This window comes from Scleropages formosus, chromosome 15 (genome assembly GCF_900964775.1).
Source record: "Scleropages formosus chromosome 15, fSclFor1.1, whole genome shotgun sequence".
Classification (NCBI taxonomy): domain Eukaryota; kingdom Metazoa; phylum Chordata; class Actinopteri; order Osteoglossiformes; family Osteoglossidae; genus Scleropages; species Scleropages formosus.
This window is the reverse complement of record NC_041820.1, coordinates 18,202,239-18,227,311: the sequence shown is the minus strand read 5'-3', so window position 1 is coordinate 18,227,311 and position 25,073 is coordinate 18,202,239. Positions and strand designations below refer to the sequence as shown.

The 25,073-nt window shown below is 49.8% G+C and overlaps 1 protein-coding gene across 2 annotated transcripts in view; it reads left to right on the top strand.

Annotated features, from left to right (window-relative positions):
- The first annotated feature begins 7,853 nt into the window (after nucleotides 1-7,853).
- jag2b (jagged canonical Notch ligand 2b) overlaps nucleotides 7,854-25,073 on the top strand; it is a 31,785-nt gene continuing 14,565 nt past the window's right edge. For both annotated transcript variants that reach the window (XM_029258417.1, XM_029258418.1), the window contains exons 1-5: nucleotides 7,854-8,179; nucleotides 8,570-8,890; nucleotides 18,597-18,663; nucleotides 22,242-22,514; nucleotides 23,205-23,265. In XM_029258417.1, the coding sequence (XP_029114250.1) occupies nucleotides 8,111-8,179; nucleotides 8,570-8,890; nucleotides 18,597-18,663; nucleotides 22,242-22,514; nucleotides 23,205-23,265 (791 nt within the window). In that variant the 5' untranslated portion in view covers nucleotides 7,854-8,110. The remainder of the gene's footprint in view (nucleotides 8,180-8,569; nucleotides 8,891-18,596; nucleotides 18,664-22,241; nucleotides 22,515-23,204; nucleotides 23,266-25,073) is intronic.

Here is a 25,073-nt window from a genome sequence, read left to right as displayed (position 1 = left end):
AGACCCAGGCCTTCTGTCTTGGTGGCCATCTATCTTCCTAAATCCCTGCCTCTCCCTCCATCATCATTTCCTGTGCCCCCCCAGTTTCATACCCTCTCCCCCAGGTATAACAGACCACTCAACTGCAGCCACTTTCTTCCTTCATCTTCAGAGACACCTGTATGAAAACGAGCGCAGTCGGACGCCAAGAAACGCCCTTTGGGGTGACGAGAATTTATCAGGAGTCTCATTTAATATCACTAGTTCTTTGTGTTTGCGAGGACCAGATTTGGATTTCCTATGCATGTCGTGTTGCCCCAACAACGAGGCAGTGCAAGACGTTTAAATTTATTCATTTAGTAGATGTTTTATGTTAGATATACTACAACAACTCCCTACAGTCATTCGCCTATTTGTACAGAAGAGGAATTTAACACACACATACGCACACTACAGCCATTTACCTGAAACATGTCTTTGGACTGTGGGAGGAAACCCATGCGAACACAGGAAGATTCTACAAATTGCACACAGGCTGAGAGGCAACTGAACCCACGTCCAGTCGCACAGCTCAGAAAGTGAGTAATCATGTTAGCTTGGTCTCCATCCATCCATCCATCCAATTTCAGCACCTGCTTTCCTGAGCAGGGTCATAGTGGAACGGAGCCTATCCTGGAAACACTGGGTACAAGGCTGAAGGGGGTTGCATCCTGGACAGGTCGTCAGCTTCTTCTCCGAGTCTGAATTCATTTGCGCTTTTTTCGTTGTTTTCTTTTGTCTTTACCGTTCTGTGTGGGATTTTCTTCATTAATGGTTGAACGAACGCGTAAACACACCATCATGCGTATGTATGTCTGTGAGTTTGTTCTGCGCAGAGTAAGGGAACAGCCTTGTTATATTGCGTATAATAATTAAAGTGAACTGCTGGAAGTAATTTGACCCATTTTATAATGAGATTGGTGATATTTTACAATAAACTGGTGTGAGTTTTGGCACTCGGGAATGAATTTAAAAAAATTGCCATTGAAGGTCAGGGTAAATTAGCTGCGATTTACTAGAATTTACCTTATGAGGGATCTTTCGGGAACGTATTATCTTTCCTAAGGTGAGGGAAGACTGTACATGTCCAGTGAGGTGTAGAGGAAAGCAGATCCCCACCACCGATATCCTGATGGGGCAGATAAATGTTCCGTGCCGTACACATCGCATTTCAACATTTCACATTTCCTACTTTTGATATGTGTGAAGTTACCCGCTGCTGGTCGAGGGAAGCTCCCTTTTCAGAAGACAGTTGGAATGTATATTTGGAAGGTTTACCCCCTGGTTTATTGACCGGGTAGCACATTCGGCTTTGCCCGAACTTCGCCCAGGTGTTAATGAGAGGAGGCCTCGGCAGAGCCCAAGGGGGACCAAAGGGTCTGAGCTGGATTCGCCGAGTCAGGCTGAGTTGACGCCGAGGAGGCTCCGTCGGTGCTTCTGAAGGAAGCGGCTTTTCTTGTGTCACCGCAGGGTCTGTGTTCATCGTCTGAATCAAACCAGGGCAAAGGATGTGGACTGCAGAGAGGCGGGGGTTGGGCTTCAGTTCTGAACATGTTGGAGGATTTCCTGGATGAGCAATTTCAGACAGAAAAATATTTGGAAACTCCTGTGTGCTTCCCCCTTGAACACCAGCCACCCCCCGCGTGAAATTGGAGCTACAAGCTGATGAGTCACAAAGTCACGCAAAAGGGTGACATCACTGACGCATTTGGGGCCTCTGTCCGGCTCGGCCTACCCGTCCGTGTCTCCTCGAGCCAAGGCCAACTCGGCCGGCGCGGGATCCAACAACCAGTTGCTCGTAACACCTGAGACCTTTCAAGCACCGTGAGACGCTTCCGGTGTCCTGAAAGGCCTGCTTGCAGGAACAAGATGCTTTTCAAGGGAAAAACACTAGTGCAGATAATTCCGAAAACAGCGTGACCTATGAAACATCATGTTTCGTAAGAATTGAGTCAAAATATGAAGTCTTGTTTATCAAGCAAAAAGCGGGAAACGGTCTGATATTTCAGAATCGTGGCTTCGGTGGCGGAGCTGCGTCTCTTCATATTTCAACTGCACTCGTCTTTATCTGCTCCGTAGCTGTAACAGCGTGAAAGGGACACTTTGTGAAATGTCCCCATTTCGGTTTACTGTCCGCCCCTCAACGCACTGCTTCGAGGATTTGCGGAAACTCGCATGTCATGGTGAACTGCTCAAACGGCGGCCGACGGGAACCAGCGCAGGGCTTCTCTTCTGCTTTTGACAAGCTGCGATGTGAGCCTGAGCCCACCACACCCCGGCAGGAACGACCCACTGACATCCCACGACCTTGTGGTAATGACGTATCTGTATTTCCCTCTCAGAGCTGCAGTCCGTGACGGTACGGGAGGAAAAAGCCGCATGACGAACGGACGGCGTTTGTCACTTCGCCTCCGCCCACACGGTCCCTTCAGATTTCTCACTGGCCTTTGGCTCCTGGGCCTCCAGCTGTGTTTGATGAAGCCTGTTGTAAAACGTCTCAAATGTTAAATGCGGAAGGGGAGGGTCTTTGCACCTGCTTTTCGTGAGGAAACATCTGCCGGGGAGGAACGGGGGTCACCTGGTAGCCAGGTCCCACTGTGCGCCCGCTGATCCTGAATGCAGAACCGCAGAGCCTCGGGTTCCAGCCGTCCCAAGGCGACGGGCAGCGGTTGCCTTTGTAGCACAACCGCTTCCTTTCCGCATCTCTGTCTTCCTGTCAGTCACCGAAGACCCTAGGTGGGTTCGTAAGTGAATAAAATGCCTCTGTGCCGTTAACTCCGTGTTAGCGTTCTCCTCCGTTTCACTTTTGGACCGCTGCACTCTCCGTGCCCACAGAGATTCTACAGATCTTAGCTCGCCGCCGTTTGCAAAGACCACATGGAAATTGCCGCGTATCCATGGAAACTGTATCCGTTTAACTTATCCCACAGATCAGAGCAGGAAAAATCTGGAAGGTTTTGTTTCAAAAAGCAGCAACGAGGAAAGCAGCACCGTAGTCTAAATGTTGACCCGCAGCCCGTACGGGCGTTGCGACCGAACGTGCGGGTCTTGTAATGATCAAGAAAACCGAGCTGCGACCAAAAAAAAAAAAAAAAAAAAGAAAAAACTGCAGTTAAAATGTGACAACGCGCAAGAAAAATATGACGCGTCCGGATCGTTTTGACCTAATCTTTGCTCTGAGTGAAAGCCATGGAACCGGCCTCCCGGGTGCGTAGAGGACAGGAGAGAAACTAGCCTGGTCAGATGCCTCTTTTGTAAAGTGACTCAGTGTGCACCCAGAACACAAGAAAGACGTGCAGGAAGAAAGTAGAGGGATTATATCACAAACGATCTGCTCCGCTGCCAGAGCGCTGCTCGTCCTCTATGAGTCCGTCTTTGGCGGCGGCTCACGAGTGTTTTCCCGAAGCGTAACGTGTACCCGTGAACAGCGCAGCGACACACGCACACTGAAACATCGTAGCGTGTAATGATATTACAGTATTTATAGGTGTCTAATCTCGTGTCTTCCACCCCCCACCCCCCAGTTTGTCAGCATGTCTCTTTAGCGCAGATGCCTCCCAGTCCAGCACCTCACATCCATGTCTGCGATGTGAGGCCTGCCGGAGGGGCGGGACAATGAGGAAATGTGCGGAGGGCTGGGCAGAGGTGATCGCTGACAAAAACGTGGTTGAAATCGCACAGCGGTAATTAATACGCGCTGTCTTTTGGAGCCGCGCCGCGTGTCGCTCGCACACCTCGAGCACGTTGCGATCACCACGCGTGTTGCAACACACTTCAGTCCCGATCAGGCAGCAGGCGACCGTTGATATTTTCGCAGGGGAACTTGAAGAGTTGCTTTTTTTTTTTTGTTTGTCTCTCCTTGCTGTAAAAATTTCCTCATTCTTCATGGAGGGCTATTTATTTATATCAACAGTCTGTGATTAAGGCCTTTTCTGTGCATGGTGACACAATACGCGAGGAAAGCGTGTCGGGGTGAAAATGTCAAGAGTCGAGGTCACTAAAGGACGGAGGCCGTTTGCTTTTGGTGGTGTTTTGGGGAAAATTCAACCAGCCACTTCTGCTGTTGTGGTACCTCTGATGAACACTAGACATGAACCACCAGTATGCGGTTAAGGATCTTACCCTGTGACAAGAGACTTGCAGTCATTCATCTGAATGATGTTAGTTAATAAGTGACTGCATGAATGGGTACGGTGTAAAGCTGTAAGTCACCTTGGATAAAGCAAACTGTGGAGCAAACAAACAATAAAAGTACAGATGGTGTGTTTTTTTTTTTTTTCTCCCAGTTTAGCGTAAACATGAACTCTGGGAGATCGGTGAATGCTTTTCGCATTGCCCTGGCTTCTGTGGATTTCCACGTAGCATTCCTGTATCTCATTCATTTCCAATATTAAATGACCAGCTGTTGATTTCCAGTGCGTTTACCTACAGAGGAGAGGCCAGTGTTACAGCGTTCATTATGTCCAAAGAGGGCAACGGGCTTCCAGACTGACAGGGTGCGAGTAGGTGTATGTATTTACCCCCAGAACAGGACTCGGGGACTGACAGTTCATTTTAACTGCTGTCCGGTAACCATGAACTTTGGAAAATAACTGGTTGTTCCGGAAGATCCGAATCCCTCCGCAGCGTGCTTCCTTCTACTTCCCGCGGCAGACGTTAAGGTGAGGCTTATCTCTGTTTTTCTTTCCACGTAGCCTGCATTTCTGCACCATCCAGCATCTCAGCCCCCATTTTTTGGAGGGAAACCCAGTGCTTCCAGTAGCCGCGGCACCCCGGCCGCTTCAGCTGCTGAGCACGACCCAGGAAACCTGCGTCACAGATCGCAGGTTCACTTTTGACCGTCTCCCTGTCCCCCAGCCTTCCGATCCCTCACACTAGCTGACCACAAAGGCAGCTTATCAAAGCGCTGAAAATGAGATAGATGTTCACATCTGCTTGGAGCAGGTGAGTCATTACTTTATGGCTGTTATCATCCCGCAGGGGGCAGTTGAAGAGGCCATCAGTGTGCCGGCTGTATGACGAGGGAGGGCTCAGCCCTAATGGAACGCTGCCCCGGAACATACGCCCCAACAGTGGCGTCTTTACCGAGAGACTCCGCAGGACCATCGGCCTTCCTTCACTGCGATAATTGGCGAGATCAGCTGCCCCTATTTTTGTAAAAGTTGAAAATAAAATGAAAGCGCTATTTCACTCGTCTCCCCTCAAGGCAGCAGGTAATTTGGCGGTAAAGGAAATGGAATTATGACAAATTGGCTGCAGGTTCCAGTCCCTGGAAAGGGCCGAAACAGTTGCAATAAAATTTCTCAATGTATGAAAAGCTAACATATTTTATAAGCCATTAAACTTTACTTATAACAATAATAAGCCATTATTGTTTTTAGCTGATGCTTTTGCCCAAAGGGACTTACAATGCTAGATGGGCTACACTAAGTGACTTATAGTTCTCTACACATCCACACACACAAAGGGCGATTTACATTCTCCAGTTCAACAGAAATGTAGTACGGTGCTATAACCCTTTCCCTCTCAGTCCAGATTCTTCACCCATGCATGTTCACATGTTTGTGGTTCTGTAAAGGAGTGGCATGTGGATGCGACGCGATGCGATACGATGCACATCCATGTCGTTACGAAAGCACATCCCCGCATGCGCCCATCTGCACTCCTGTCTGGACTGCGGTATTGTTTCAGCGTGGATATCTAGAGTGTGCGTGGACTGCCAAAGTGGGTCGGGCCCCAAATGGGGAGAGATAAAATAAAACCGGTGCGGGTTAGGGAGTGCTGCATGGCACCTGGGGGGGAGATGAATAATGGATGAGGGGAGCAATCCACTCTGTGCTTCCCATGAGACCTCCAGCACACCCCCATCACTTTCCACACCCCCATCCTGACTCCTCTTCTTCACCTGACACTTCTATTCCATTTACTCCTGTCACAGCTCCGACTCAACCAACACAACAACATTCCTAGAAACAGCCTCTTTACCGCGAGTCGACGAGTGAAAGTGAGGCTGTTGTATTTTCCAGATACGAATTTTTTGCGTCAACATCTCTCGTAAGCGTCGGCTCATCGGTGGCGTCACGCCCGTTCTGTCACGCTGCCTGCGCCGGCCCAACAGGTAGAGGCGTGACGACCGTTCGTCCGCGCCAGCGAGTTGCGCACGATGGGAAACAGCAAGGTGGGTTAAAAAAGCGAGTAACACTTACTTACTTGTGCCTACTACCCCTCTTGGGGCATAGGCCGTCAACAAGGGCTCTCCAGGCATCTCTGTCCTGGGCCAGTTTCCACGTCCCGATGTTAAGGGTGGCTTTGGTTGAAAGGATGGTGATCGGCTGAGCAGCTTCCAGATGCTTCTGGCTTTCACCACTCCGCGTCATAAGACTTCCAGCTGGAAGCCCATCTTCTCCCAAGGCCGAGATGTCTTGAGTACTTGTTGGCGTTTCTATAGCGGTGTGGGTTTTTTACGGAATGGGGTCGCTAGCCCCACGCCCAGCCTTCCTCCTTTATCTGGGCTTGGGACCGGCAGGGGACCACGAAAGAATCCCTCGGCGGAGTTAAGCGAATAACACACACGCCGTTTCCCCTCCGCACGGGAGCCAGGTGATCCAGGTGTCCCTGGACCTCCCGTTCGCCGGCTCGCGCGCTCGAGGCCCTCTGAGGTATGTGTGGTAAACCTTCGTAAACGAGCAGAACTGAAAAACGGAACTCGTCGCAGGTCGGCCGACGAGCTTCGGCGTCGGTTCTCCTCTGAAGAAGAAAATTTGCTCAACGACAAGCGAGCGGAAAGCCGGCGGAGCAGCGGCTGGAGCCGCGCACTGCCATCGGGGCCCAACGGGCGCAGGTTGGACTCTCAACAAATGGCTGTAACTTGTAAGCAGCTTGATCCAGGTACTCGCCCTCACTTACTCTAGTAGATAAACTTCACCCAGCTCTGAACGGCTACGTAATCGGAAGCAGCTAAACATCGTAAGCCGCTCTGGCGAAGGCCCCAGCCGCACGAACACATATATACGTGTGGTAGGAGGCAAACGGGCGTCACCTCCTTTTTGATCAGGTTGTATTTGACGTGAGAACGATACTTGTAAGACGAGAACGAGCGCGCTGCTGCTAACAAACGACAACAGCGTTGTTGTCAATCCCGAAGACGACGGACGGTGCAGTTTGGGTGCAGTTACTGTGTTTCCAGTAGAGGGCGCTAGCGGCCACACTAAGGAAGGCGCTCGCAGAGGCCGCGTGCCCTGTTTATTCACGCTCACCCGCAGCGGAGGCAGCGTCCGCGTCTCCTTTCCCTTCACGATTCGATATCAAACCAACATTTTACAAAGTCGATAAATTAGACCGATTATTTGTTACGTTCCCCTGCAAACGAGCCGCGAGTGTGGTGAAACTTGCGTCGTCGGCATCACGTTTTGTCTGCACAATAATTTTAAATGGGTCTCGACGCCTCAGCAACTGGACCAGAGCGTGGAAGAAACTAGCTATTGTGGGAAATACAAATATAAGAAAAGTGTAAGTGAAACTGCTCATATCCTCGGCTGAAAACGTCAAGAACGCGTTGCCGTGAATGCGCAGCAACATTGGGAGAAAGATTCAAGGAAATGTGCTCCCTTAGGACATTAGTTAGATGAAACATTTTCAAACAAATAATTACGGCGCCCGCGTAAAGCGCGCAGGTAGAACAAATGATCTCGTCAATCAACGAACAGAGGCGACAAGTTTTTTGGAATCGCTCCGCCTCTCTTGTTTCTGATTGGCTCACGGGCCGCCCTCGCCTAGCGCGGGACCGCTCGTCTGTGAGTGGTTCGCTCAGCTGCCAATCAAAAGCACATCTTCAGGCTTGGCTTCAGCTCCTGAACATATCAGTTGCCGTGGCGGGGTCTGAGGGAGGGAGAGAGCAGCGGCTGGACCGTCGGCGCGTCGTCTCGGCTGCTTCTCAGCGCGCATCGCATCCCATGTTTCTGTAGAAATACCGTAGGAACGGCTCACGCGTGCGAATCGTGCATGCCAGGAGCGGAGGACCCTGTCGCCGGCGTACGGCACCTTCTCGCCTTTTTCATTTTTCACCCCGATGATACACTAATTATTAAGAGGCATGTGGAATTCTATAAGGATTACGAATAGCGTTTTATCCGTGTGTCTTGTGCTGACGTTATGGAGTAAGGTAAGGAGACATTTTCAGCTTCCAGATCATAATATTATAAAAAATGGGGAATTTTGCGCCTGAACTAATAATCAGCGCTCAAGTTGGGGATTGTGGTTTGTGCGATTGGGACAAGTATCGTTTTAATAATTGCAACAAATCACGCAGCGCTCTCTTCCAGTTAATCATGTGATCCTTGCAATTCTCACCACATATGGGAAGGTAGTGAGATTGCATTTCTACTGTCTGCGCGACTTAATTGTATTTATTTATGCGAAGCGGCTCGATTGCGTCGCTGAAACTTTGCGCGTTGGCCAGAATTTAATAATGTGCATATTATTTGTATATTCGACGCCTCCGCCGCGCTGCTGCGGCTCCAATAAAAACGGACGGTACGTGTGCCCGCTCTAGGTGTCCTGGGGCTCGGGCTCCTTCGAGCTGCAGCTCATCTCCGTGCAGAACGTGAACGGCGAGCTGTCGGACGGCAGCTGCTGCGACGGCGCCCGGGACCCCGCCGACCTGCGCTGCGCCCGGGACCCCTGCGACACCTACTTCCGAGTCTGTCTGAAGGAATATCAAACGAAGGTCACGACCACCGGCCCCTGCACCTACGGGAGCGGCTCCACGGGCGTACTGGGTGGGAATAGTTTTCACTTCAAGATCTCCAGGAACGGCCAGAGTGGTCTGAGCGATGCTGGCAAGATCACGATTCCTTTCCAGTTCGCTTGGCCGGTAAGTACCGCGATTGCGATTGCTTTTTTATTTTTTTTATTTTATTTTTTTTTCCTCTCTTCCCCCCTCCTTCAACGTTTCGTTGACTGTTCCCCAGCGTGCGGCGCTCGGCGCTCTGACATGACATAACCGAATCAATCGGCGGGGAAAGGAGTCGCGCGCGCGGCCGGACACGATGCGCGCGCCCCGCGGTCGCGTGCGGGCGAGCCGGCGGCTGTCCGTTCGGACTCCGTCCTGCGGGCTGACGTGCTGTACGTCGCCACTTGTAAGACCAATTAAAGAAATTGCCCGCAAGCCGTGCCCTGTAGAGGGTGTAGCAGCTCGCCGTGGCTTCTCTCCTGCTCACTTTCTTTTATTGCGGGCATTGAGGCGACAGTATTGATGAAACATTTTATAAATCGTTCAGCGTCGTAATACTTTCATTAGTTTTTATTAACATTCTGGCTATATTCCCACTTATCACTTGCGCATGTGGGATTTTTGTCAAGAATGGAATAGCGTTTGCTTTTTTTTTTAAAAATAAAAAAAAAATAAAAGGTCCTGGTGGATTGAACTGGCTTTAACTTGACACACGGGTTCAGTGATGAGACGCCTCGTGCCGCAGCGGGGAAGTGAGAACGCGCTGCCCGCGCGGGTGGTGGTGGTGGTGGTGGTGGTGGTGCTGCTGTTGCTGCTGCTGAGCGTGAAGCGCGCGCGCGCGGGCGATCGACCGCGCGGATGGGCGGCGCGCGCGGCTGCACGCGAGAGCCGTGTTACACCGTGTCGCGGGCGGCACGGATTTAGGGTCAAGTGTGAAAACGCGTCGCGGCGGCTTTGTCGGCGCAGTCGGGCGCGTTTACTCGAAGAAACGCTTTCGTGTTAAAGTAGGTGCGACTCCCCGAACGAGTATACGCAAACCAGTAGAAAAGCTTCCTCGAGGGGTGAGAGTGAAACCCGCGCGCTCATTTACTTCACACTTGGAGAGAGAACTAGACCAGACACGTACAGCCAGGAACGTAGAGGAAATGCGAGCGAAGCGTTTTCGTGCTCAAGTGCTGCTGCTGCCCGCTTTGCTGTTGAGGAAGCTGTGTCAAGGATAAGCGGCGCGTTTATTTTGGAAATCAGAACTCGAATTATTTCACAAACGCATTCCTTTGTCTTGCCCTACCCCCCTGCTTTTATCTTTCTCATAGCATCATTAGCAGAATAAATGTAGTATTGATTTTCGGTGCTGGCTGAGAGCAGAACAGTGTGGAAGCTCTCCAAGGGTGTGTGTGTTTTGAGCAAAGCTTCACGCTCTGCTGGGGGGAGGTCTGATCGCTGCCCTTGAGTTAGCCCCCACCTGGTAGTTGGGCTCTGGAAAGCCACTGGCTTTAGCCACCGTTCCTTTGCCGCTCCCTTGTTTTGACACGGCAGGAGCCAAGAAGTTGGATGTTTTCACTTTTTCGGCCTTTCGCAGTCGCACACGGAGTCCTAGAAGTGCTGTTGCCTGCGCTTTTCCTTGGCAGCTAATGAAATTGCTGGCGGAATGTTCTCCGCTGCAACGACATCTGCTTGGTGCGAGCTCGGTGTAACTCAATCCACAATGTCTTGTAAAAGGATACCCAACACCTTCCACACATCACAGGCCAGCCACCTGTTGTATTTGTTTCCTTTTTTTATTATTTTTTCCCCCATGATACCTCCTACTAAGGATGCCGATGGTGACTCCTATGGGTACCATTCCTTTTTTTTTTTTGAGGTGATCTCACCCTTGAGTGCCAAATTTGTGAATTTGATTTGCTCCATGCTTGAGTAGTCATGAATGACAAAGTACCTCAGTTTGGGAAGGTTGTTGCCTTCTGATGCAGGTGAAATTGAGCTATTTTCCTAGGGATTAAACCTACAGTGCATCTTAGGCTGCCCTGGTGGTCAGACATTACTCTGCCCCCTGGTGGACAAGTGTTTGAATCAGTCTCGGTAGCAATGGCACCGTTTGCTGAAGTTTTGCGAAATGCACCGGTGGATCTGCATCGGCGTCTCGATCCAGAGCGCTTCCGAGGCCAGTCGGCCCACCTTCAGCGGCCAGAAGCGCGTTGCCATCTCTAGCAGGTTCTTGGATTGCCATTTTGTTTGGCCTTGTTGTGCTTGTCCTGTTTTATGTTGTGGCTATTGGGACACTTGGTAGTTGTTGCAGGCATTTAGCTGTAAAGCAGCTAATTTGGAGGATGTGCACGTGAGGGGCGAAGTTGACATTTCTATATTCTAGAACAAGCCAGGCTTCAGTATAATTGTGTTGTACCATCAATGACAAGTTTGCTTTGGTCGGCGGTTGTAATATTCACTGTCGCTTGTCAGGACATCGAAAGGGGAAGCCCTGTCCAGGCCTTCGTGTACGGCTGTAGAGCTATAAGACGGGGATTCCCCGCCTGGTGGACATGCCTTGCTTCGAGGTGAACGGCGGCGTTAAAACGGATTGTGTTCCCCTGGGGTATTGCTCGCCGCTCTATGCATTGAGTGGGATGTGTGTTCTGCACATTTCTCTAAGTGCCTTGCACCAATAATGCATTGGTACAGGTGCTGTGCTAAATTGATTTGTGTTTTTAACCATTTTGCTATGTAATCCCCCACCCCCATGACCCTCATTTGAGCACGGGTAGGTGACAATGCAGCCACATCCCTCTGCTGATGGAAAGCGCTGCACTCAGCCCCTTGTTTTAAACAAACCTGTGCTCCGCAATGCGTAGGAGGGCTGCCTAAACGTCACCCCTCAACGTTTGTGGGAAAGGGTCCTCTTACACGTTCAGTGTGCCTTTGTTTGTCCGTAGATAGTGACTTTATTTGTGGCAGGAATGAGGTTCGGCACCTTCCATCAGGATGGGAGGGGCTCTGTACTCCAAGGCTAAATGACAGCTGCACTCATGGTGGATTGTAGGCTTGCTGAGGGTTGCCAGGAGACTGCCTAATAGTCCTTTAGTAACCAATTATCTATCTTCCCCTTCCCCCCACCGTGGCCTTTCTGAGGGCAGACCCTTATGTAGCCCTCACCTGGAACCGGGTCCAAGGCACCATAGAAGGCTCTTTAGTAATGACTCCTGTTTCCATTTAGTTATCAAAATCTAAATTAAGCTGTGGTGCTGCTGCCTCCCAGCCTAGTGCTGTAACTGTCTTAATTCAAGGGAATACGTAGGTCTTTCCTCCTGTTCCAGCCGAACCATGTCGCGCTGGGTCGGACCCTGGGATGAGAACTTTTGCAAGGCTCGTGCAGGTTTTATCACGACCCGTCGCATAGCTCCAGCATGGAGCTGTCTATACTTGCTCCATAAAGGCTTTTGGGGAGGGTGTGGAGGAGTTCGGCAGCAGAGGCTTCTGCCCCGAACAAGAAACCCTTTTGTCTTGTTTGCTCGATAAACATTTTTCCTTTCCGTAACCCCAGGGGCGCCTGGCTTTGTGCAGCATGGTTCCCATGCAATGGACAGAAGGATGCTCAAAGGCAGCTTTCTACCCCAGTCATGAGGGTAGTGCTTTCAGGGCCAGATGTAGACAGAGGCTTCTTTATTTAGAAAACATGACCAGCTGTGACGCTACAAATCGGTGGATTCCCCCCCTCCTTTCTCATACAATCTATGGATATTTTTAGACTCTAAACACCACCCCCCCTCCCCAAGTTAATGTTCCAAACAGTAGATGAAGCTGGTTTTCCCCCATCTATGTCCCACTTCCTTTCAGCTCACAGTGTAGTCATTTGACCTCAATATGAAAATGTTCTCTTGATCCGTGTTCTTTTGATGGCACCTTCACTTTCATCATCGTACCAGTAAGCAATCCAGGTAGGTTCACCTGATGTCGTAGCAAATCGGAGAAACGCAAACTTCAGTTTATCGGCAGAGATTTTGCTGCGAAGATACTCAGTAGTGATGGTCACTTCATCTATGGTTAAGTGTTGAGGGTAGGACAAACCCAGCCATAGGGGCTGCTCCAAGGTAGAGAAAATTCTTTCCCTTGCCGAAAGAGAAGTGACTGTTTAAAATGCCTACAATGTGTGAAGTGCAATTATAATGGGCATTTACAAATCACCCCGTTGACTAAGTGGCTCTGCTTCTTCACACATGTACTGTACTTGTAGTGTTCAGAGGTGAGGGGCCTCAGCCAGATTCTTATTGTGTTTTTTTTTAAGGCTCCATTGAGCGCCGTTAACTCCATCCCTTGATGTGTCGCGTGAACAGCCGGCTGTTGGGGTTGAATAACCTATCTGAGGAGCATATGCCGCGTTGCCTCGTGCTAGCGGGAGAGCTGTCCTCATTAGGACGAATGTATTGAGCTGTGTTGAGACGAAGGCAATTGCGCTGATTGTGAGTGACCCCCGCACTGTCCTGCCCTTTGTGCTGAGAGGCACCCTGCCCGTGTCAAGCTGCTTTAATAAGCCTAAAAGCCCAGAGGCTGCAGGTCCGCTACGCAGCCGTTGTGAAAGCGTTACGGGAGTGTTATACGAGTGCCGCCGGAGGGATTGTGTTGTCGAACGGCCCTTTTATTCCCCGGCTGTTGCCAGGAAGCCAGTGGGGTTTTGTTTCGCCTTCTCGGCTCGGGTGACTTCCTCTAGTTCCAGTTTTAAATAAGCTGAGTGCGTGAGGACCCTGGCGGCTCGCTGCCCGTGTGTCCTTTGCCCTGGCAGAGGGTGCCTTGCAGGGTGGGTGAAGGGGGTCGGGGGGGGCAGGGCAGAATCTGAGAGAGCCGGGTAGTTAGTTATCTTCTGAGCGTTTCCACATCTGATGTATGTTTGAGTGTTTTGCGTTCGTTAACAAGAGCCGACCCTCCCCCACAGCCCCTCATTTGAGGAAGGTAAATGAAATGCATGCAGGTGTTCCACTCCTCAGCGGTGTAATTAAAGCACGCTACTACACAGCCTGTTTAATTCCCCCTTGACTCTTGTACCTGTGTGAGATGATTATGGAGCTCTGCAGGAAGCGGCTCCAAGGGAGGTGTGGTGTGGTGGCCTGTTTTAATGTCAGGGTGGGGAAGACTGGGTGCAGTTGAAGGCCCAGTTAAATCCAACGCTGATGTCAATGATTCCGTAGACACGGTAATTTTGGCTCCTCTACCAAAGAGAACAATGGAAATGTCCAGCGATATGAAGTTTTTGTCCGCTGCACCGTGATCTTCTGCAGTGTTGGCCGGTTCCAGCAGTTCACCCACTATTGATCAGTTATGGCTGTTGGAGAACGTAGTGTTGGGTCAGCGAGGAGGAACGGGGGTGTCAGTGTCTCATTTCAGGGCCTTGTTGTAAGTGCGTGTAATGTCAGTTATAGGAGGCTAGAGTCACAGGGAGCATGAAGAGATGGTGACTGCATGCATGGTACGGTAAAGGACTGCTCACCCTGTCAGTCGCTACTTGTCCAAGAAATGAGGGACCTTGCCCAGGGGTTAGGACACCAGCGTGGCATGTGGCCTTGGTTCATCTTAAGGGGCAGGCTGCCTTTCTGCTCAAGTGTTGCTCATAGGATGCAGGTGCGTGCGTGTTTGTGTTTTTCTGCACTGCTTGTGTGCGCGAACGTGCTGCTCCCTAACCCTGCTGGTTAATTGGCACTCTGACCAAGAAGTGTGTTGACGCATCGTTAATGGCCATGTTGGCATAGTAGCAGCACGCTAAACAACCGACGAGCGTATACACAGAGAGCATGAGCTTGGTGACGGAGCGTTTGGGGTTTAGCTGCCCTCGACTGCCAGTTCCCTGGGGGGGCAACGTATCCTGTGTACCCGTTCCATTCGATGTGGTGTGCTTCTTTGCCCTCTGCCTGCTTGTTGTTAATGTAACTGGAAAACTTCTTAAGCTGATATAGTTTTGTGACTCAAACGTAACAAGTTTCCTGCTGCCCTTCCAAGTGTGCTTCTGTAGAGGAGCCTGGTGACTCTGCTCTGGAAATGAAATGGGGAGGTTCTCAGACCTCAGATGTCATTAAGCATAGCTCCCAGAAGAAAGGGGCTGCTTCAACACCATTGTTGCTCTGCCTTTCACCCCAACAATGGCTTTAACACAGCCATTGTCTGCTTTACCATGTCTAGTAGGAGGGGAGAAATGCCAGTGGTCTCTGGCAAGAGGGTTGCATTGAGACCGTTTGTTCAAGGTGCCTTTGCTTGCTCTGATGGGACTTGTTCCAAACATTTTCAGGTTCTAGCATTGCGCGTGCCCTGAAGTGGCAACTTTGGATCCAAAGTTTGGGGGGATAATATTAGAATGTAAAGATCTTCTTCTTTGAAGGGCTGGTCTGGTATTGCCTTCACTAAAGCCACATTGATAAAGTGGGTAAATTTTAAAAAACCATTTTCACTGTTCTTTTGTCACCAGTGTGCTCATCTTGTCAGTGCTCTGAATCCCAGGGTGTTCGACTTCATATCCTCCATCAAATCAGGCCCGTGCACCTTGTTGGTAGCCCTTCACAGGTGGCAGTGTCTCTGCCGGCTTTAGGAGGCTACAGTGGATGGTCAACATGTTGATGTGCAGCATGTGACCTGCTATGATGGGCTGATGAAGAAATTTTGAAAAGGAGCTCTGTCCCTTCAGCACTCACTTTAGGATCCTCTGAAGCCATTGTGCTGGGGGGGCAGCACTCTGTTTTAGGCTAATGATTGATCCTGGGGGTGTGACTTGCTTGGCAGTGAGGAGGGAGGGTGGTCATCACAACGGGGTCATCTCCTTGTCCCTTTTCTGCTCCCATGCCATGTCTAGACTTGTCTGTTTCGAACGCAGCTGTGCTGGTTCATTGGTCCGATGGTATTGAACCCTTTCCTCTTACGCTGGACACGAAGTGAACCAACACCCATAAAAGCACACAGATGAGTTTCTAGGCTTGTAAGTTGTTCTGGCTGGTTGAGGTCTAGTCTTAGTTTTTAACTTGTCCAGCTACTGTGTACGATGGCAAGGTTAATTAATAGTTCTGACCTTGCACATCATGAATTTCCCTAGGGACTGTCCTTGGGCATTGCCTGAAAACCCTCTTTCCTGATGGCTTAGTAAGAAAGCGTGTGTGTGTGTGGGAGAGCCGTGTTGAAGGTCTCCAGGACTGGATTATATACAGCTGCTGACTCCCGTTTGTGTGCATGTTCTCTTTGGAAATGTCATGCTTGCTTAATTTTCTCAAGTGAGAACACATTTTAATTAACAATAATTAAATGAAGCCACAGCTGCTGCAATAAGAAATTAAGCATTTGACCAAAGTTCCTGTGACATTTAATGTTCTGCACTGTTCTTGCCATGTTTCACTGCAGAGCTTCTTATTAATTGAATTATTAGACATTAAATGGGGTGGGGGGTGTTGTCACTCCACATACTGGTGCCAGTGAGGAAATCTTGGCAGTGCTGTGATTGGACCACTGGAGTCAGGTGTCTGGGCTTCAAGGCTGCTGTCTCAGGCAGGGGAACTGGAGGATGTTGGGCTTGCTCTATACCTGTCTGAAGAACATCCCTCTTTGGAACATCACAAACCCAGATAGTCTCACATTTCAATGCCAACCTTTCAAGATGAGGGAAGACTTTTCTGCAGGCTCTGTATTGGTGGAGAGGATGGTGGTTCCACTCAGTGCTTATTGAAATCTGCAAGCCCACAGGCCTTCCTGGGCAAGATCCTTTTCAGTCCAGTGTGGACTATGTGGGGAATGTGAGCAAGTCTGAGTAGTAGCTGTACTTCTGCTGCAGTGTTGTGCCAGTGGACTCCTGTCTGGTATTCCCTCGGGGAATCATGTCAAGGTCTGCGGTCACATAACAGGGCCATTGGTAGCCGTCCATATAACGGAGCAGCTGGAGCCTGTAGGGTGGTAGATAAGTCAAAGCGACCGACACCCTAGCCCTTTATCCAGCTCGGAGCTTGAGATCACTGGCAAGTTGACCCCCACAGCTGGCTCCAGACCATTCCCGTAAAAAGCTCCAGACTGGCTGTCTGTGGTTGCGACAGTCATGGCTGTGCTAGGGTGACATCCCTTCTGTAGCTATACCAGAAAGGTCACTGTGCTTTCTGTTGGTCTGATTTGTGCTTCAGAAAAAAAGACATCCAGGGATCAGGAGCACAGTGACATGTTAACCTTGAAAAGGAGGGGTGGAGCAGTGGGTTTTGGGCAGATATCTTTGCTTGCTTCATGTCTTGCTTCAGAAGCCCAACGCAAAGTAGCCTGGGATCAAGTTTCCCGGGGAAGCTCCCTGGTGCATGGAAACTGTGTCAAAGAGGTAATTTTTAATTTGTTGACAGAGTTGTTCCTTTCAGCTTGTGTGCTGTTGCTGTATGAAATACTTGCAGAGCTTTCAGCGGCTGTTTCGTCTTTTGAGTTGACGTCTTCTGCACGCTGTCCCGTTCCCAGGGTCCGAGGGCAGCCTGTTAGCCACCCCGGAACTGATAAGAAGTCTCCAAAGTGATTGGAGACCACAGCAACTGTAGGGCCTCTAATCTGAGCACTACTTTAATCTTTCTTCAAACACCCCACCCTCTACCGTGGGAACCGCCACCTGTGTCGGCATCAGACTGCCCTCGGCCGGCCCTTGTAGGTGCTCCCACGCTAGGATCAACATCCGTTTCTCTGCAAGGGAGCTCGACTGTGGCAGGGTGCTCCCGTAATGGAGCCCTAATGCGCTCGGGCGATCGATCGCTCGGCGTCGCCGATGTCAGCACTGCTCACTGTTCTCGTAACGGTCAGACAATGCAAATCATTATACTGATGCTTCAGATGGTTGGCCTAACATAACTGTAAATGTGGAATTTTGGTGTCACTAACGATGCCTTGCTTCCTTGGCTCCGGCACAGGGAGGTGTCTTCCAGAATTCTGGATGGATAGACGACAATATAGAACTTGTTTGTGTGCCCCCACCCAGGCTATGTTTTATAAATATCGCTGTTATCAGGAGCGCAGCGGCACTCGGATACAGCAGACCCAGCGGCTGTGGGAATGAGCCGGCAGGGCGATGTCGGTCATACCCTGTGGCGCCGACCCACCTGTCCGTGGGAATGGGCTTCTCGTGTGGCGGTTTGCGCTTGGAATGTGACTCTAGCAGTGTAGGTGGATTTCTGCTCTATCAAATTGTGAGGGGAGTGATCTTCCTCATCTTCCCCGCAACCTTTCGTCAATCTCGCATCCCTATGGGCCGTGACATCAGTATGTGTGAGTTTGACTTTCCCGTAACGAGTGACGCATAAACGCCATGTTTTTTGTTTTTGTGTCCCCCCCCAACCATGGTGCATCTGCTCCACTTCTGATGTAGTCTTCACTACAATGTACAGATACTGATTCACTGCCGTGAGGTAACAATGAGAAGTCAGTGTCTGGGCTCTTGCGTTTGGAGCACGCTCTGCGACCCCCCCCCCCCCCCCCCCCCCCCCCCGTCTCTATCATTTGACGCCTCAACAGCCTCTTCTCTCCGAAGACCTCCTTGGCTGACCACCGAAACGAAGGAGGATTTGGCAGCTTTGTATCCCTGTAGTGGGAAAGGGAGGCCTTTGGCTTTCTCATACACTCATGCTGTAAAAGTGTTTGTAGTCCTTAACATTTTTGCATTCAGTGATGTAGGAGGCAGACAGAATGGCCTTGGATGTTCATGAGTGTATGCCTCCAGGTAATGGAATGATGTTAGTCACAGTCTGGGGAAAGGACCGACTTGCGTCACATTAGACGCTGCCTAATATGTGTAACTTTTCAAATATTTTTCTTCTTTGTTCCTTGTCTTCTGAGCTGAACTGTAATGTCTTAATCATGGACTCTTTCCTTCCAGCGGGCATACACTCTCATTCTGGAGGCCTGGGACTGGGACAACAACACAGTGACAGCATGGCCCAACAGTGAGTACATCTCTTTTCTCTCATGTTGATTATCGGCTTCTGCCATCAGATTATCGGCTTCCACCAGGAGGTGCTAGAGGGCGCAGGGCAGTTCTGAACACCACGTTCAAGACTGCATTTGATTGTCTGTGGCATATAAATATCAGGTTGGACCGATGGACATTCCTTTCATGGTGTTTATGTAATGGGGTAGTCTTCATGGCCTGCTGCCATCTGAGCAGCCGGGTTCCATAACCAAGATGTTTAAACTTCATTGGTGTTGCTTTTATGACTAAATTTGAGGGTTGGGGGTTCTGTTCCTTTCATTGAGTGCCAAAGTGTAGATGGGATGGGCTTGGCTGACAACATGGGATAGCATGCCTTGATTAATGCTTGTTCTCTTCATAATCCATATAATGAAAAAATAGTGTAGGATAGGAACTGGTGACGCTGTCTGGAGTAGGTATGCTACTGGAATACTACAGATCTGCTCTGAAGTGACTTGCATAACTTCTAAACCTGCTTTTAGTTGGAGCAGACTTGCAAACAGTGCTGCCTGCTGTTGATGAGGTGATTCGGTGGGTAGGGGCTTGTGGCATGGATGGCTGTTCTGAAGGCTGTTTACATACAGCAGTTTCATATATTTATATTCCAAGCCACCTGTTTATTTTATGCTGCTGATTTTTTAAAAAAAAAAAAAAAAAAAAGAGGAAAGAGGTTAATGATGGAATGCAACCAAGGTAAGAGGCAGAGGTGGGTTCTTCCAACTGCAGATGAGTTCAGAGAGCTGACCCGGGCATTCCTCTCCAGCGTAGCAGACCACTGCTAGCGTTCCTTTGTCGTGAGCTCACCACCACGTCCTGTTCCCTGTTTCTCCCCCCCTCCCTCTATCTTCTCTGAGACAAAAGAAGGCCCCTGGGCAGACACAGGTGGGTCTGCTCAGCAAGGTCCTCGAACTGCCTGCTGCTTGGTTCTTCTCTGGGAGTGCATCTTTCTTTTTGCAAGTTACCAAACTTGCTCACTAAAAATAACTACAGCTGATATCTCCAGGGGAGGTCACCGAGGCTTACTGGACCGATGGTATTCGAGCCACTGGGAGAACAGTGTTCCTCACCGCTTCTCTCGCAAAAGCCCTGCAGCTTGCTGTACAACAGAGCAAAGGGTGGCTCTTAAAGCAATGCCTTGTAGGACCCCTCCCACCTACAGGTCTCTCAGCCTCTACCTTCCAAGTTATGGTGTAGTGCTGCCCAGAGCAGGCTTTCTGTGACATGGCCTTCTCTTCTGTATATTGCAATACAGTAGCCATGCTTGTAGCATTAGTCAGTACCATCACTGAAGAAGGTTGGAGTATCCCTTAAATTGAAAACCATTGCCCATGGAAGTAGTGCAGTACTGCTGGACCAACTGTAACCTAGGATACTGCGGAATGCAGAGATGCCAGCTTGAATACCAACCTTACGGTTTCACCTGGCTGCTTCACCAGTACGCTACGTACGAGTGTCTGCTGCTATGGTGGGGCTGGGCTGCGCTTGCTTGTGCAGCACTGTGACCGTGACATCCAAGCGCAAACCAGCTGGCATGAGGGCCCAAGTGTAGAGCGGGCTTTCAGTGCTCTTCTAGAGCTGTGAGGAAAAGTAGGCTGGGCTCCTGTCTGGGGCTGCTGCCTCACTTGCTGGGAGCATCAGAGGAATCTGGCTGTACAAGTGCAAACAGGTGGGGCTGACAAGAAGCGCACGCCATGCGTGCACCTACGCTAACGCGTACTCCCACACATACACACACAGGCTGCTCCTACGCAGTGATAATAGAACTTCCACTCCCGGTCACAGTGACCTCTTGGTTGCAAAGGGACTCAGCAGGTCGTTCGCTTCTGCTGCTGAAAATCTGAAGTGAGCTGAACCTGGTGACTGTGGTTCTGCAGTTATGCTCCATCTGCGTACGGGACTTGATCCACGTGTCCTGCAAGGATGTGGTGAGTGGGGAATGGACCTGCAGAGACACTACATGTGCTACTATCTTACTAAATCCAGTGAGTGCTTTCACTGTTAGACCCTTCATTACCTGCTTATGCTTCCCCCCATGAAATTGGCCTGCCAACAGCTGCCTGGCAGGTCCACAGCTATGGTGAGCCTGGGTTCAAACGGCTTCAGGAAGGGGTCCACCATGCACTGTTTATCCTGCAGGAAGTTGGCTTGCTGCCAGTGTTTGGACACAAAACAGAGCGGCTGTTCGCCATTGTTCACTGTCTGGAGGCAGTGGGCTATTTCTGTTGTTGTTCCTCAATTTGTCTGACAATGTCATAAGAAGGCGAGGAAGGTGTTTGGGTGGGGGGGGTGGTGGAGGTGATGTGACTGAGGAAATGGCAGGCAGCACCCTGTTTCTCGGTGATTGTTCATTGCAGCTGATGCCAGTGCGATAACTGCTGTTTTCATCGGCGGAATCGCTTTAAGTAGTGAAAGCCAAAGGGAACCTTAGTGCTAAAGTAGGTGGGAGGGATGTGTTAAGCTCAGGCCCCCCCCCCCCCCCCCCCCCCCCCCCCCAATCCAAGGGGCTGTGCTAAATCAACCCCATACACCATGTTTTAAAATTCATGCAGTTACCTGATTCTTGGCTTTGTGAACCCCATGATTGCTGTGCCCCATGTGTTTCAGCATACTGAAATCCCCCCCCCCCCACACCTTTTCAAAGCTCTTCCTGGTAACCGTTGCCTCAAGTGTCTCCTTGGAAGCTTAGAGCAAATGATTGGCCTGTATTTTTATATCTAATAGAAGGAAAGGTTGCACCCTGAGGGATGTGGTTTTCAGGTGGGGGGGTGACAGCTGATCAGTGTTGTTCTTCAGAGGCTCTCGATGCTCGTGTATTGAGGGTGTTTTCACAGCAACCCTGTTCTTTGGCTAACATCACATCTCCCTTCCTTTGAGCATCATCCATCAGTGTTAAAGGCATAAAAAAAAAAACCTCCTCTTACTGCCACACCTTTCACTCCCTTTGAGCAATTGTTGGGGTCCTTCCTTTGGGCTTTGTTTCTTGATCCAGAGGTGTGAGGGTCTCAAGTGGCAGGGTTTCTGGCAGCAAGGAATGCAGCACTGGTTTTCTATTCTTTTGGTGTGGGTTCACTCTTTTGCACTTCAGAGAGCATGGGGTTTGTCTGTTTTAGGCTGTTTTTGGGTGGGTGGGTGGAGAGAGCCTACTGTGTGTCCCTGGCCTATGTGTGCTGTGAAGGCTGCTGGGCAGGGCTGTTTTTCTGCGCCTTGAGAAAAAGCAACAGGCTCTTCCGATTCCAGTTTGTTCCAGCATCCCTATTATTTCCTTACTGGCTCCGAAGACCCAAGAGCTGGATTTCCTGTAGGGGATAGTTGAGGGAAAGGGGGGTTGGGGGTCATTGTGGGCACCAACTTCACAAAGCAGGGAAACTGGACGTTTTCATAACTAAACAATCACCCACCCTGTATTTGTGTTTATTTCTTTCTTGTGTTGGAGTGGATTATATTTGACCTGCAGTGTCCTGGTCTGATCTCCTGAGTAAACACCTTTCAATTCTAAAGGATTTTGTTTCCCCTGCTGCCTCCTCACCGCCCCCCCCCCCCCCCCCCCCTTAGATGTCTTGCGTGGGGCAGGTGAAGAACTGCTGATCGAGCGGAGCATCCGTAAGGGCGTGATCAACCCCGGAGACGGGGGTCGGACCATCCACCACAACGGGCCCGTAGCTAGCTTCGAGTACAGCATCAACGTGCGCTGCGATGACAACTACTACGGCCACAAGTGCAACAAGCAGTGCCGACCACGGGATGACTACTTTGGGCACTATGTGTGTGACCAGTTTGGCAACCAAGTCTGCATGGAGGGCTGGATGGGGCAGGACTGTCGAACGGGTGAGTGGCTCTGAACAAATCATTTCATGCACAGGTCTGGAAATAAATGCATAACATGCATTTCACACCCATTTTAGAGCTGTTGGTCCATTTAGTGTGGCTGATGGTGTAGAGTTTTGTGGTGGTAATTTTGTTTGGTATAACTGGCTCAGCTGTCTTCAGTTTGAGTCCAGGGCACTGAATCCAATCTACAAAGCCTTTAACTTGGGTGCCCCCAGAGCTTGTAGCCTAGTACATCTCTCACCAGATGAGCTGTCTTCTAGTGGGGGTTTGACAGGGAGGTTCATCCTGGAGTTTCCATTAACACGCCTCCCACAAACAGGCAGCAGACATCCTGTGGCAAAGTGATTTATGTTATATGGACCCAGCTGGCTTATTTTCCCTGTCTCTATCCCCCCCCCCCCCACAGCAAGTTGTGGATCATCATTGTCAGTGTAATCTTAACATGTAGTTGCCATTGATGTTCTCTGGGAAATATTTATAACTTATCAAGGCTGGTGTTGGGCTGAGATTTTGAGTATGTGAAATGAGAGGGTATACAGGATAGAACTGGTGAGTATCAGGAGATTTAGTATAGAACATAGGGACACTGTACTGACCTAGCATGCTTTGTGTCATGAAGATAAATACTTCTGCTCTTCAGTACTTGTAACAGTGAAAATGAATAACCCCCTGCTCTTGTCTTTACAGCAATCTGCAAACAAGGCTGCAACCTGCTGTATGGGACATGCAGCACTCCCGGGACATGCACGTAAGTCCACTCCTTGATCAGTCTCTTGATCCTGGACCACCTGATCTGTGGCTCGGGCTTAGAGCAACACTAACATTCCTAAAACTGGACAGGTAGGGCAAAAAAAAAACACAGGTTCAGTAAAACTTTTGTCCTTCAGCTGGATGTGTTCAGGAATTCATGACTTAATTTCCAGGACAACACTGAATAAGGCTTTTTATTTTGGTTTTAACCACTCTTAGTTAATATTGATACTACCTACATTGATAACTGCCATTAATGATCCTGTGACCTTTAGCTGGTCCTGCAGCCTGGTCTGTTTGCCTGTCCTATTGTGTGGATCCTTCTCGCTCTGGTAGCTGCCTGCTCATTTAAGAGGTCCCTCTTCGCAGGTTGCTTGGGATGCATCTTGCCTGTCACTTTGAACTGTTTTTGTTTTGACTTCATGTGTATGCCTGCTTTCAGATGCTTGTTTATCTGGTTGGTTATAAATAGCTCCTGGAGTGACAAAGCTGCATGTTTTCACAATGTGGGTGCAGCTGAGGGCCAGTGGAGGAAGTCCACGGGATGTTTAATCCAAGGTGTGGGAGGGTCAAAGTCCTGGGTTGTTTGCTAAGATGTGGGGACCAGCTGGTGGGGCTTTGAGACCAGAGGAGTCATGGGTTCCTTTTGCTGTGTTCCTGTCCAGATTATGTTCCTCAAGCTTTGAGGAATGGGGGGGGGATACCAAATTCCACAGCAGCCCCCTCCAAAACTTCCAGTGAAATACTGTCTGTAGCTCCTAGTCCAAGGCCTATTGTTCTGCTTCCTGTTCCAGAGCGGCAGCAGCCTTTCTTAAGCTGCATTTCCTTCCCCAGGAGCGAAGTGCTGGGTCCGACCTGCCCACGTCATTAGCTCTTCCTGTCTACGGCTTGTTTTGGCGTGGTGTATCCCTGGTCTTAGGGCAAGCAACTCCTCTTCCTCCATGGAAGGAAGTGCCTTGAACACCTCATCCTGCATTGTAATTGGTCCACGCTCCACTACCCAATTATTATGGACCTGAACTTTTAGCAGGCTTAGAACTTAGCCAGGTTTGTAGAGCCCACCTTAGGAGGCTTTGTCCACCTATTTTGGGTGGAGTAAATGGCAAGTTATGTAGTTCCAGGCTGCTGCTTCAGGGAACTAGAGATTTTATTGCAGCATTGCAGTAAGATTAATGTGAAATGGTACACTTCCTAAGGTATGACTAATTTGCTGCATAGGTTTAACAGGTGCTTTGATCTAAGATGACTGCTCTATATTCATATAGGCTGCAAGGCATTTAACACAGTTAAGGTGAATGTTTTTCCCCTTTGAAAAACAAAGTATCCCTCTTGGGATAAGAACTTGGAGCTTAGTGTCCAGTTCAACACTTTCACCCATTGCTGCCTGTGTTTTCACCACTTTCATTGGTCAACATGCCAGAGGAATGGGATGTAGCCGTTTTCATATTCATCTTAGACCAGCATAGAGCAGACCATGGCCAACATTCAGTCCTGTATCAAAGCAGCTATGTGAAAGCCATGTGTTTCAGAAGTGTAAATATGTGCACCACCATACAGCCATTTCCTGGATGTCAAAAGACCTTGGGGAAGATGTAGACCGCTTGGATTCAGGGAGCTATTTTTGAAGCATTGCCGTGTCTATTTTAAGACTGGCTGGCTGGAAGTCCTAAGTGATGGGGGATGATCAGAGCCATTATCCTCCCCAGGGTCACATGATATTGGTATAACAATGTGGTATAAGCCAACTTGGTCATTTCTTCATCTTGTACGCAATCTTATGCCTTTGAACACACTTCCCACTTGTGT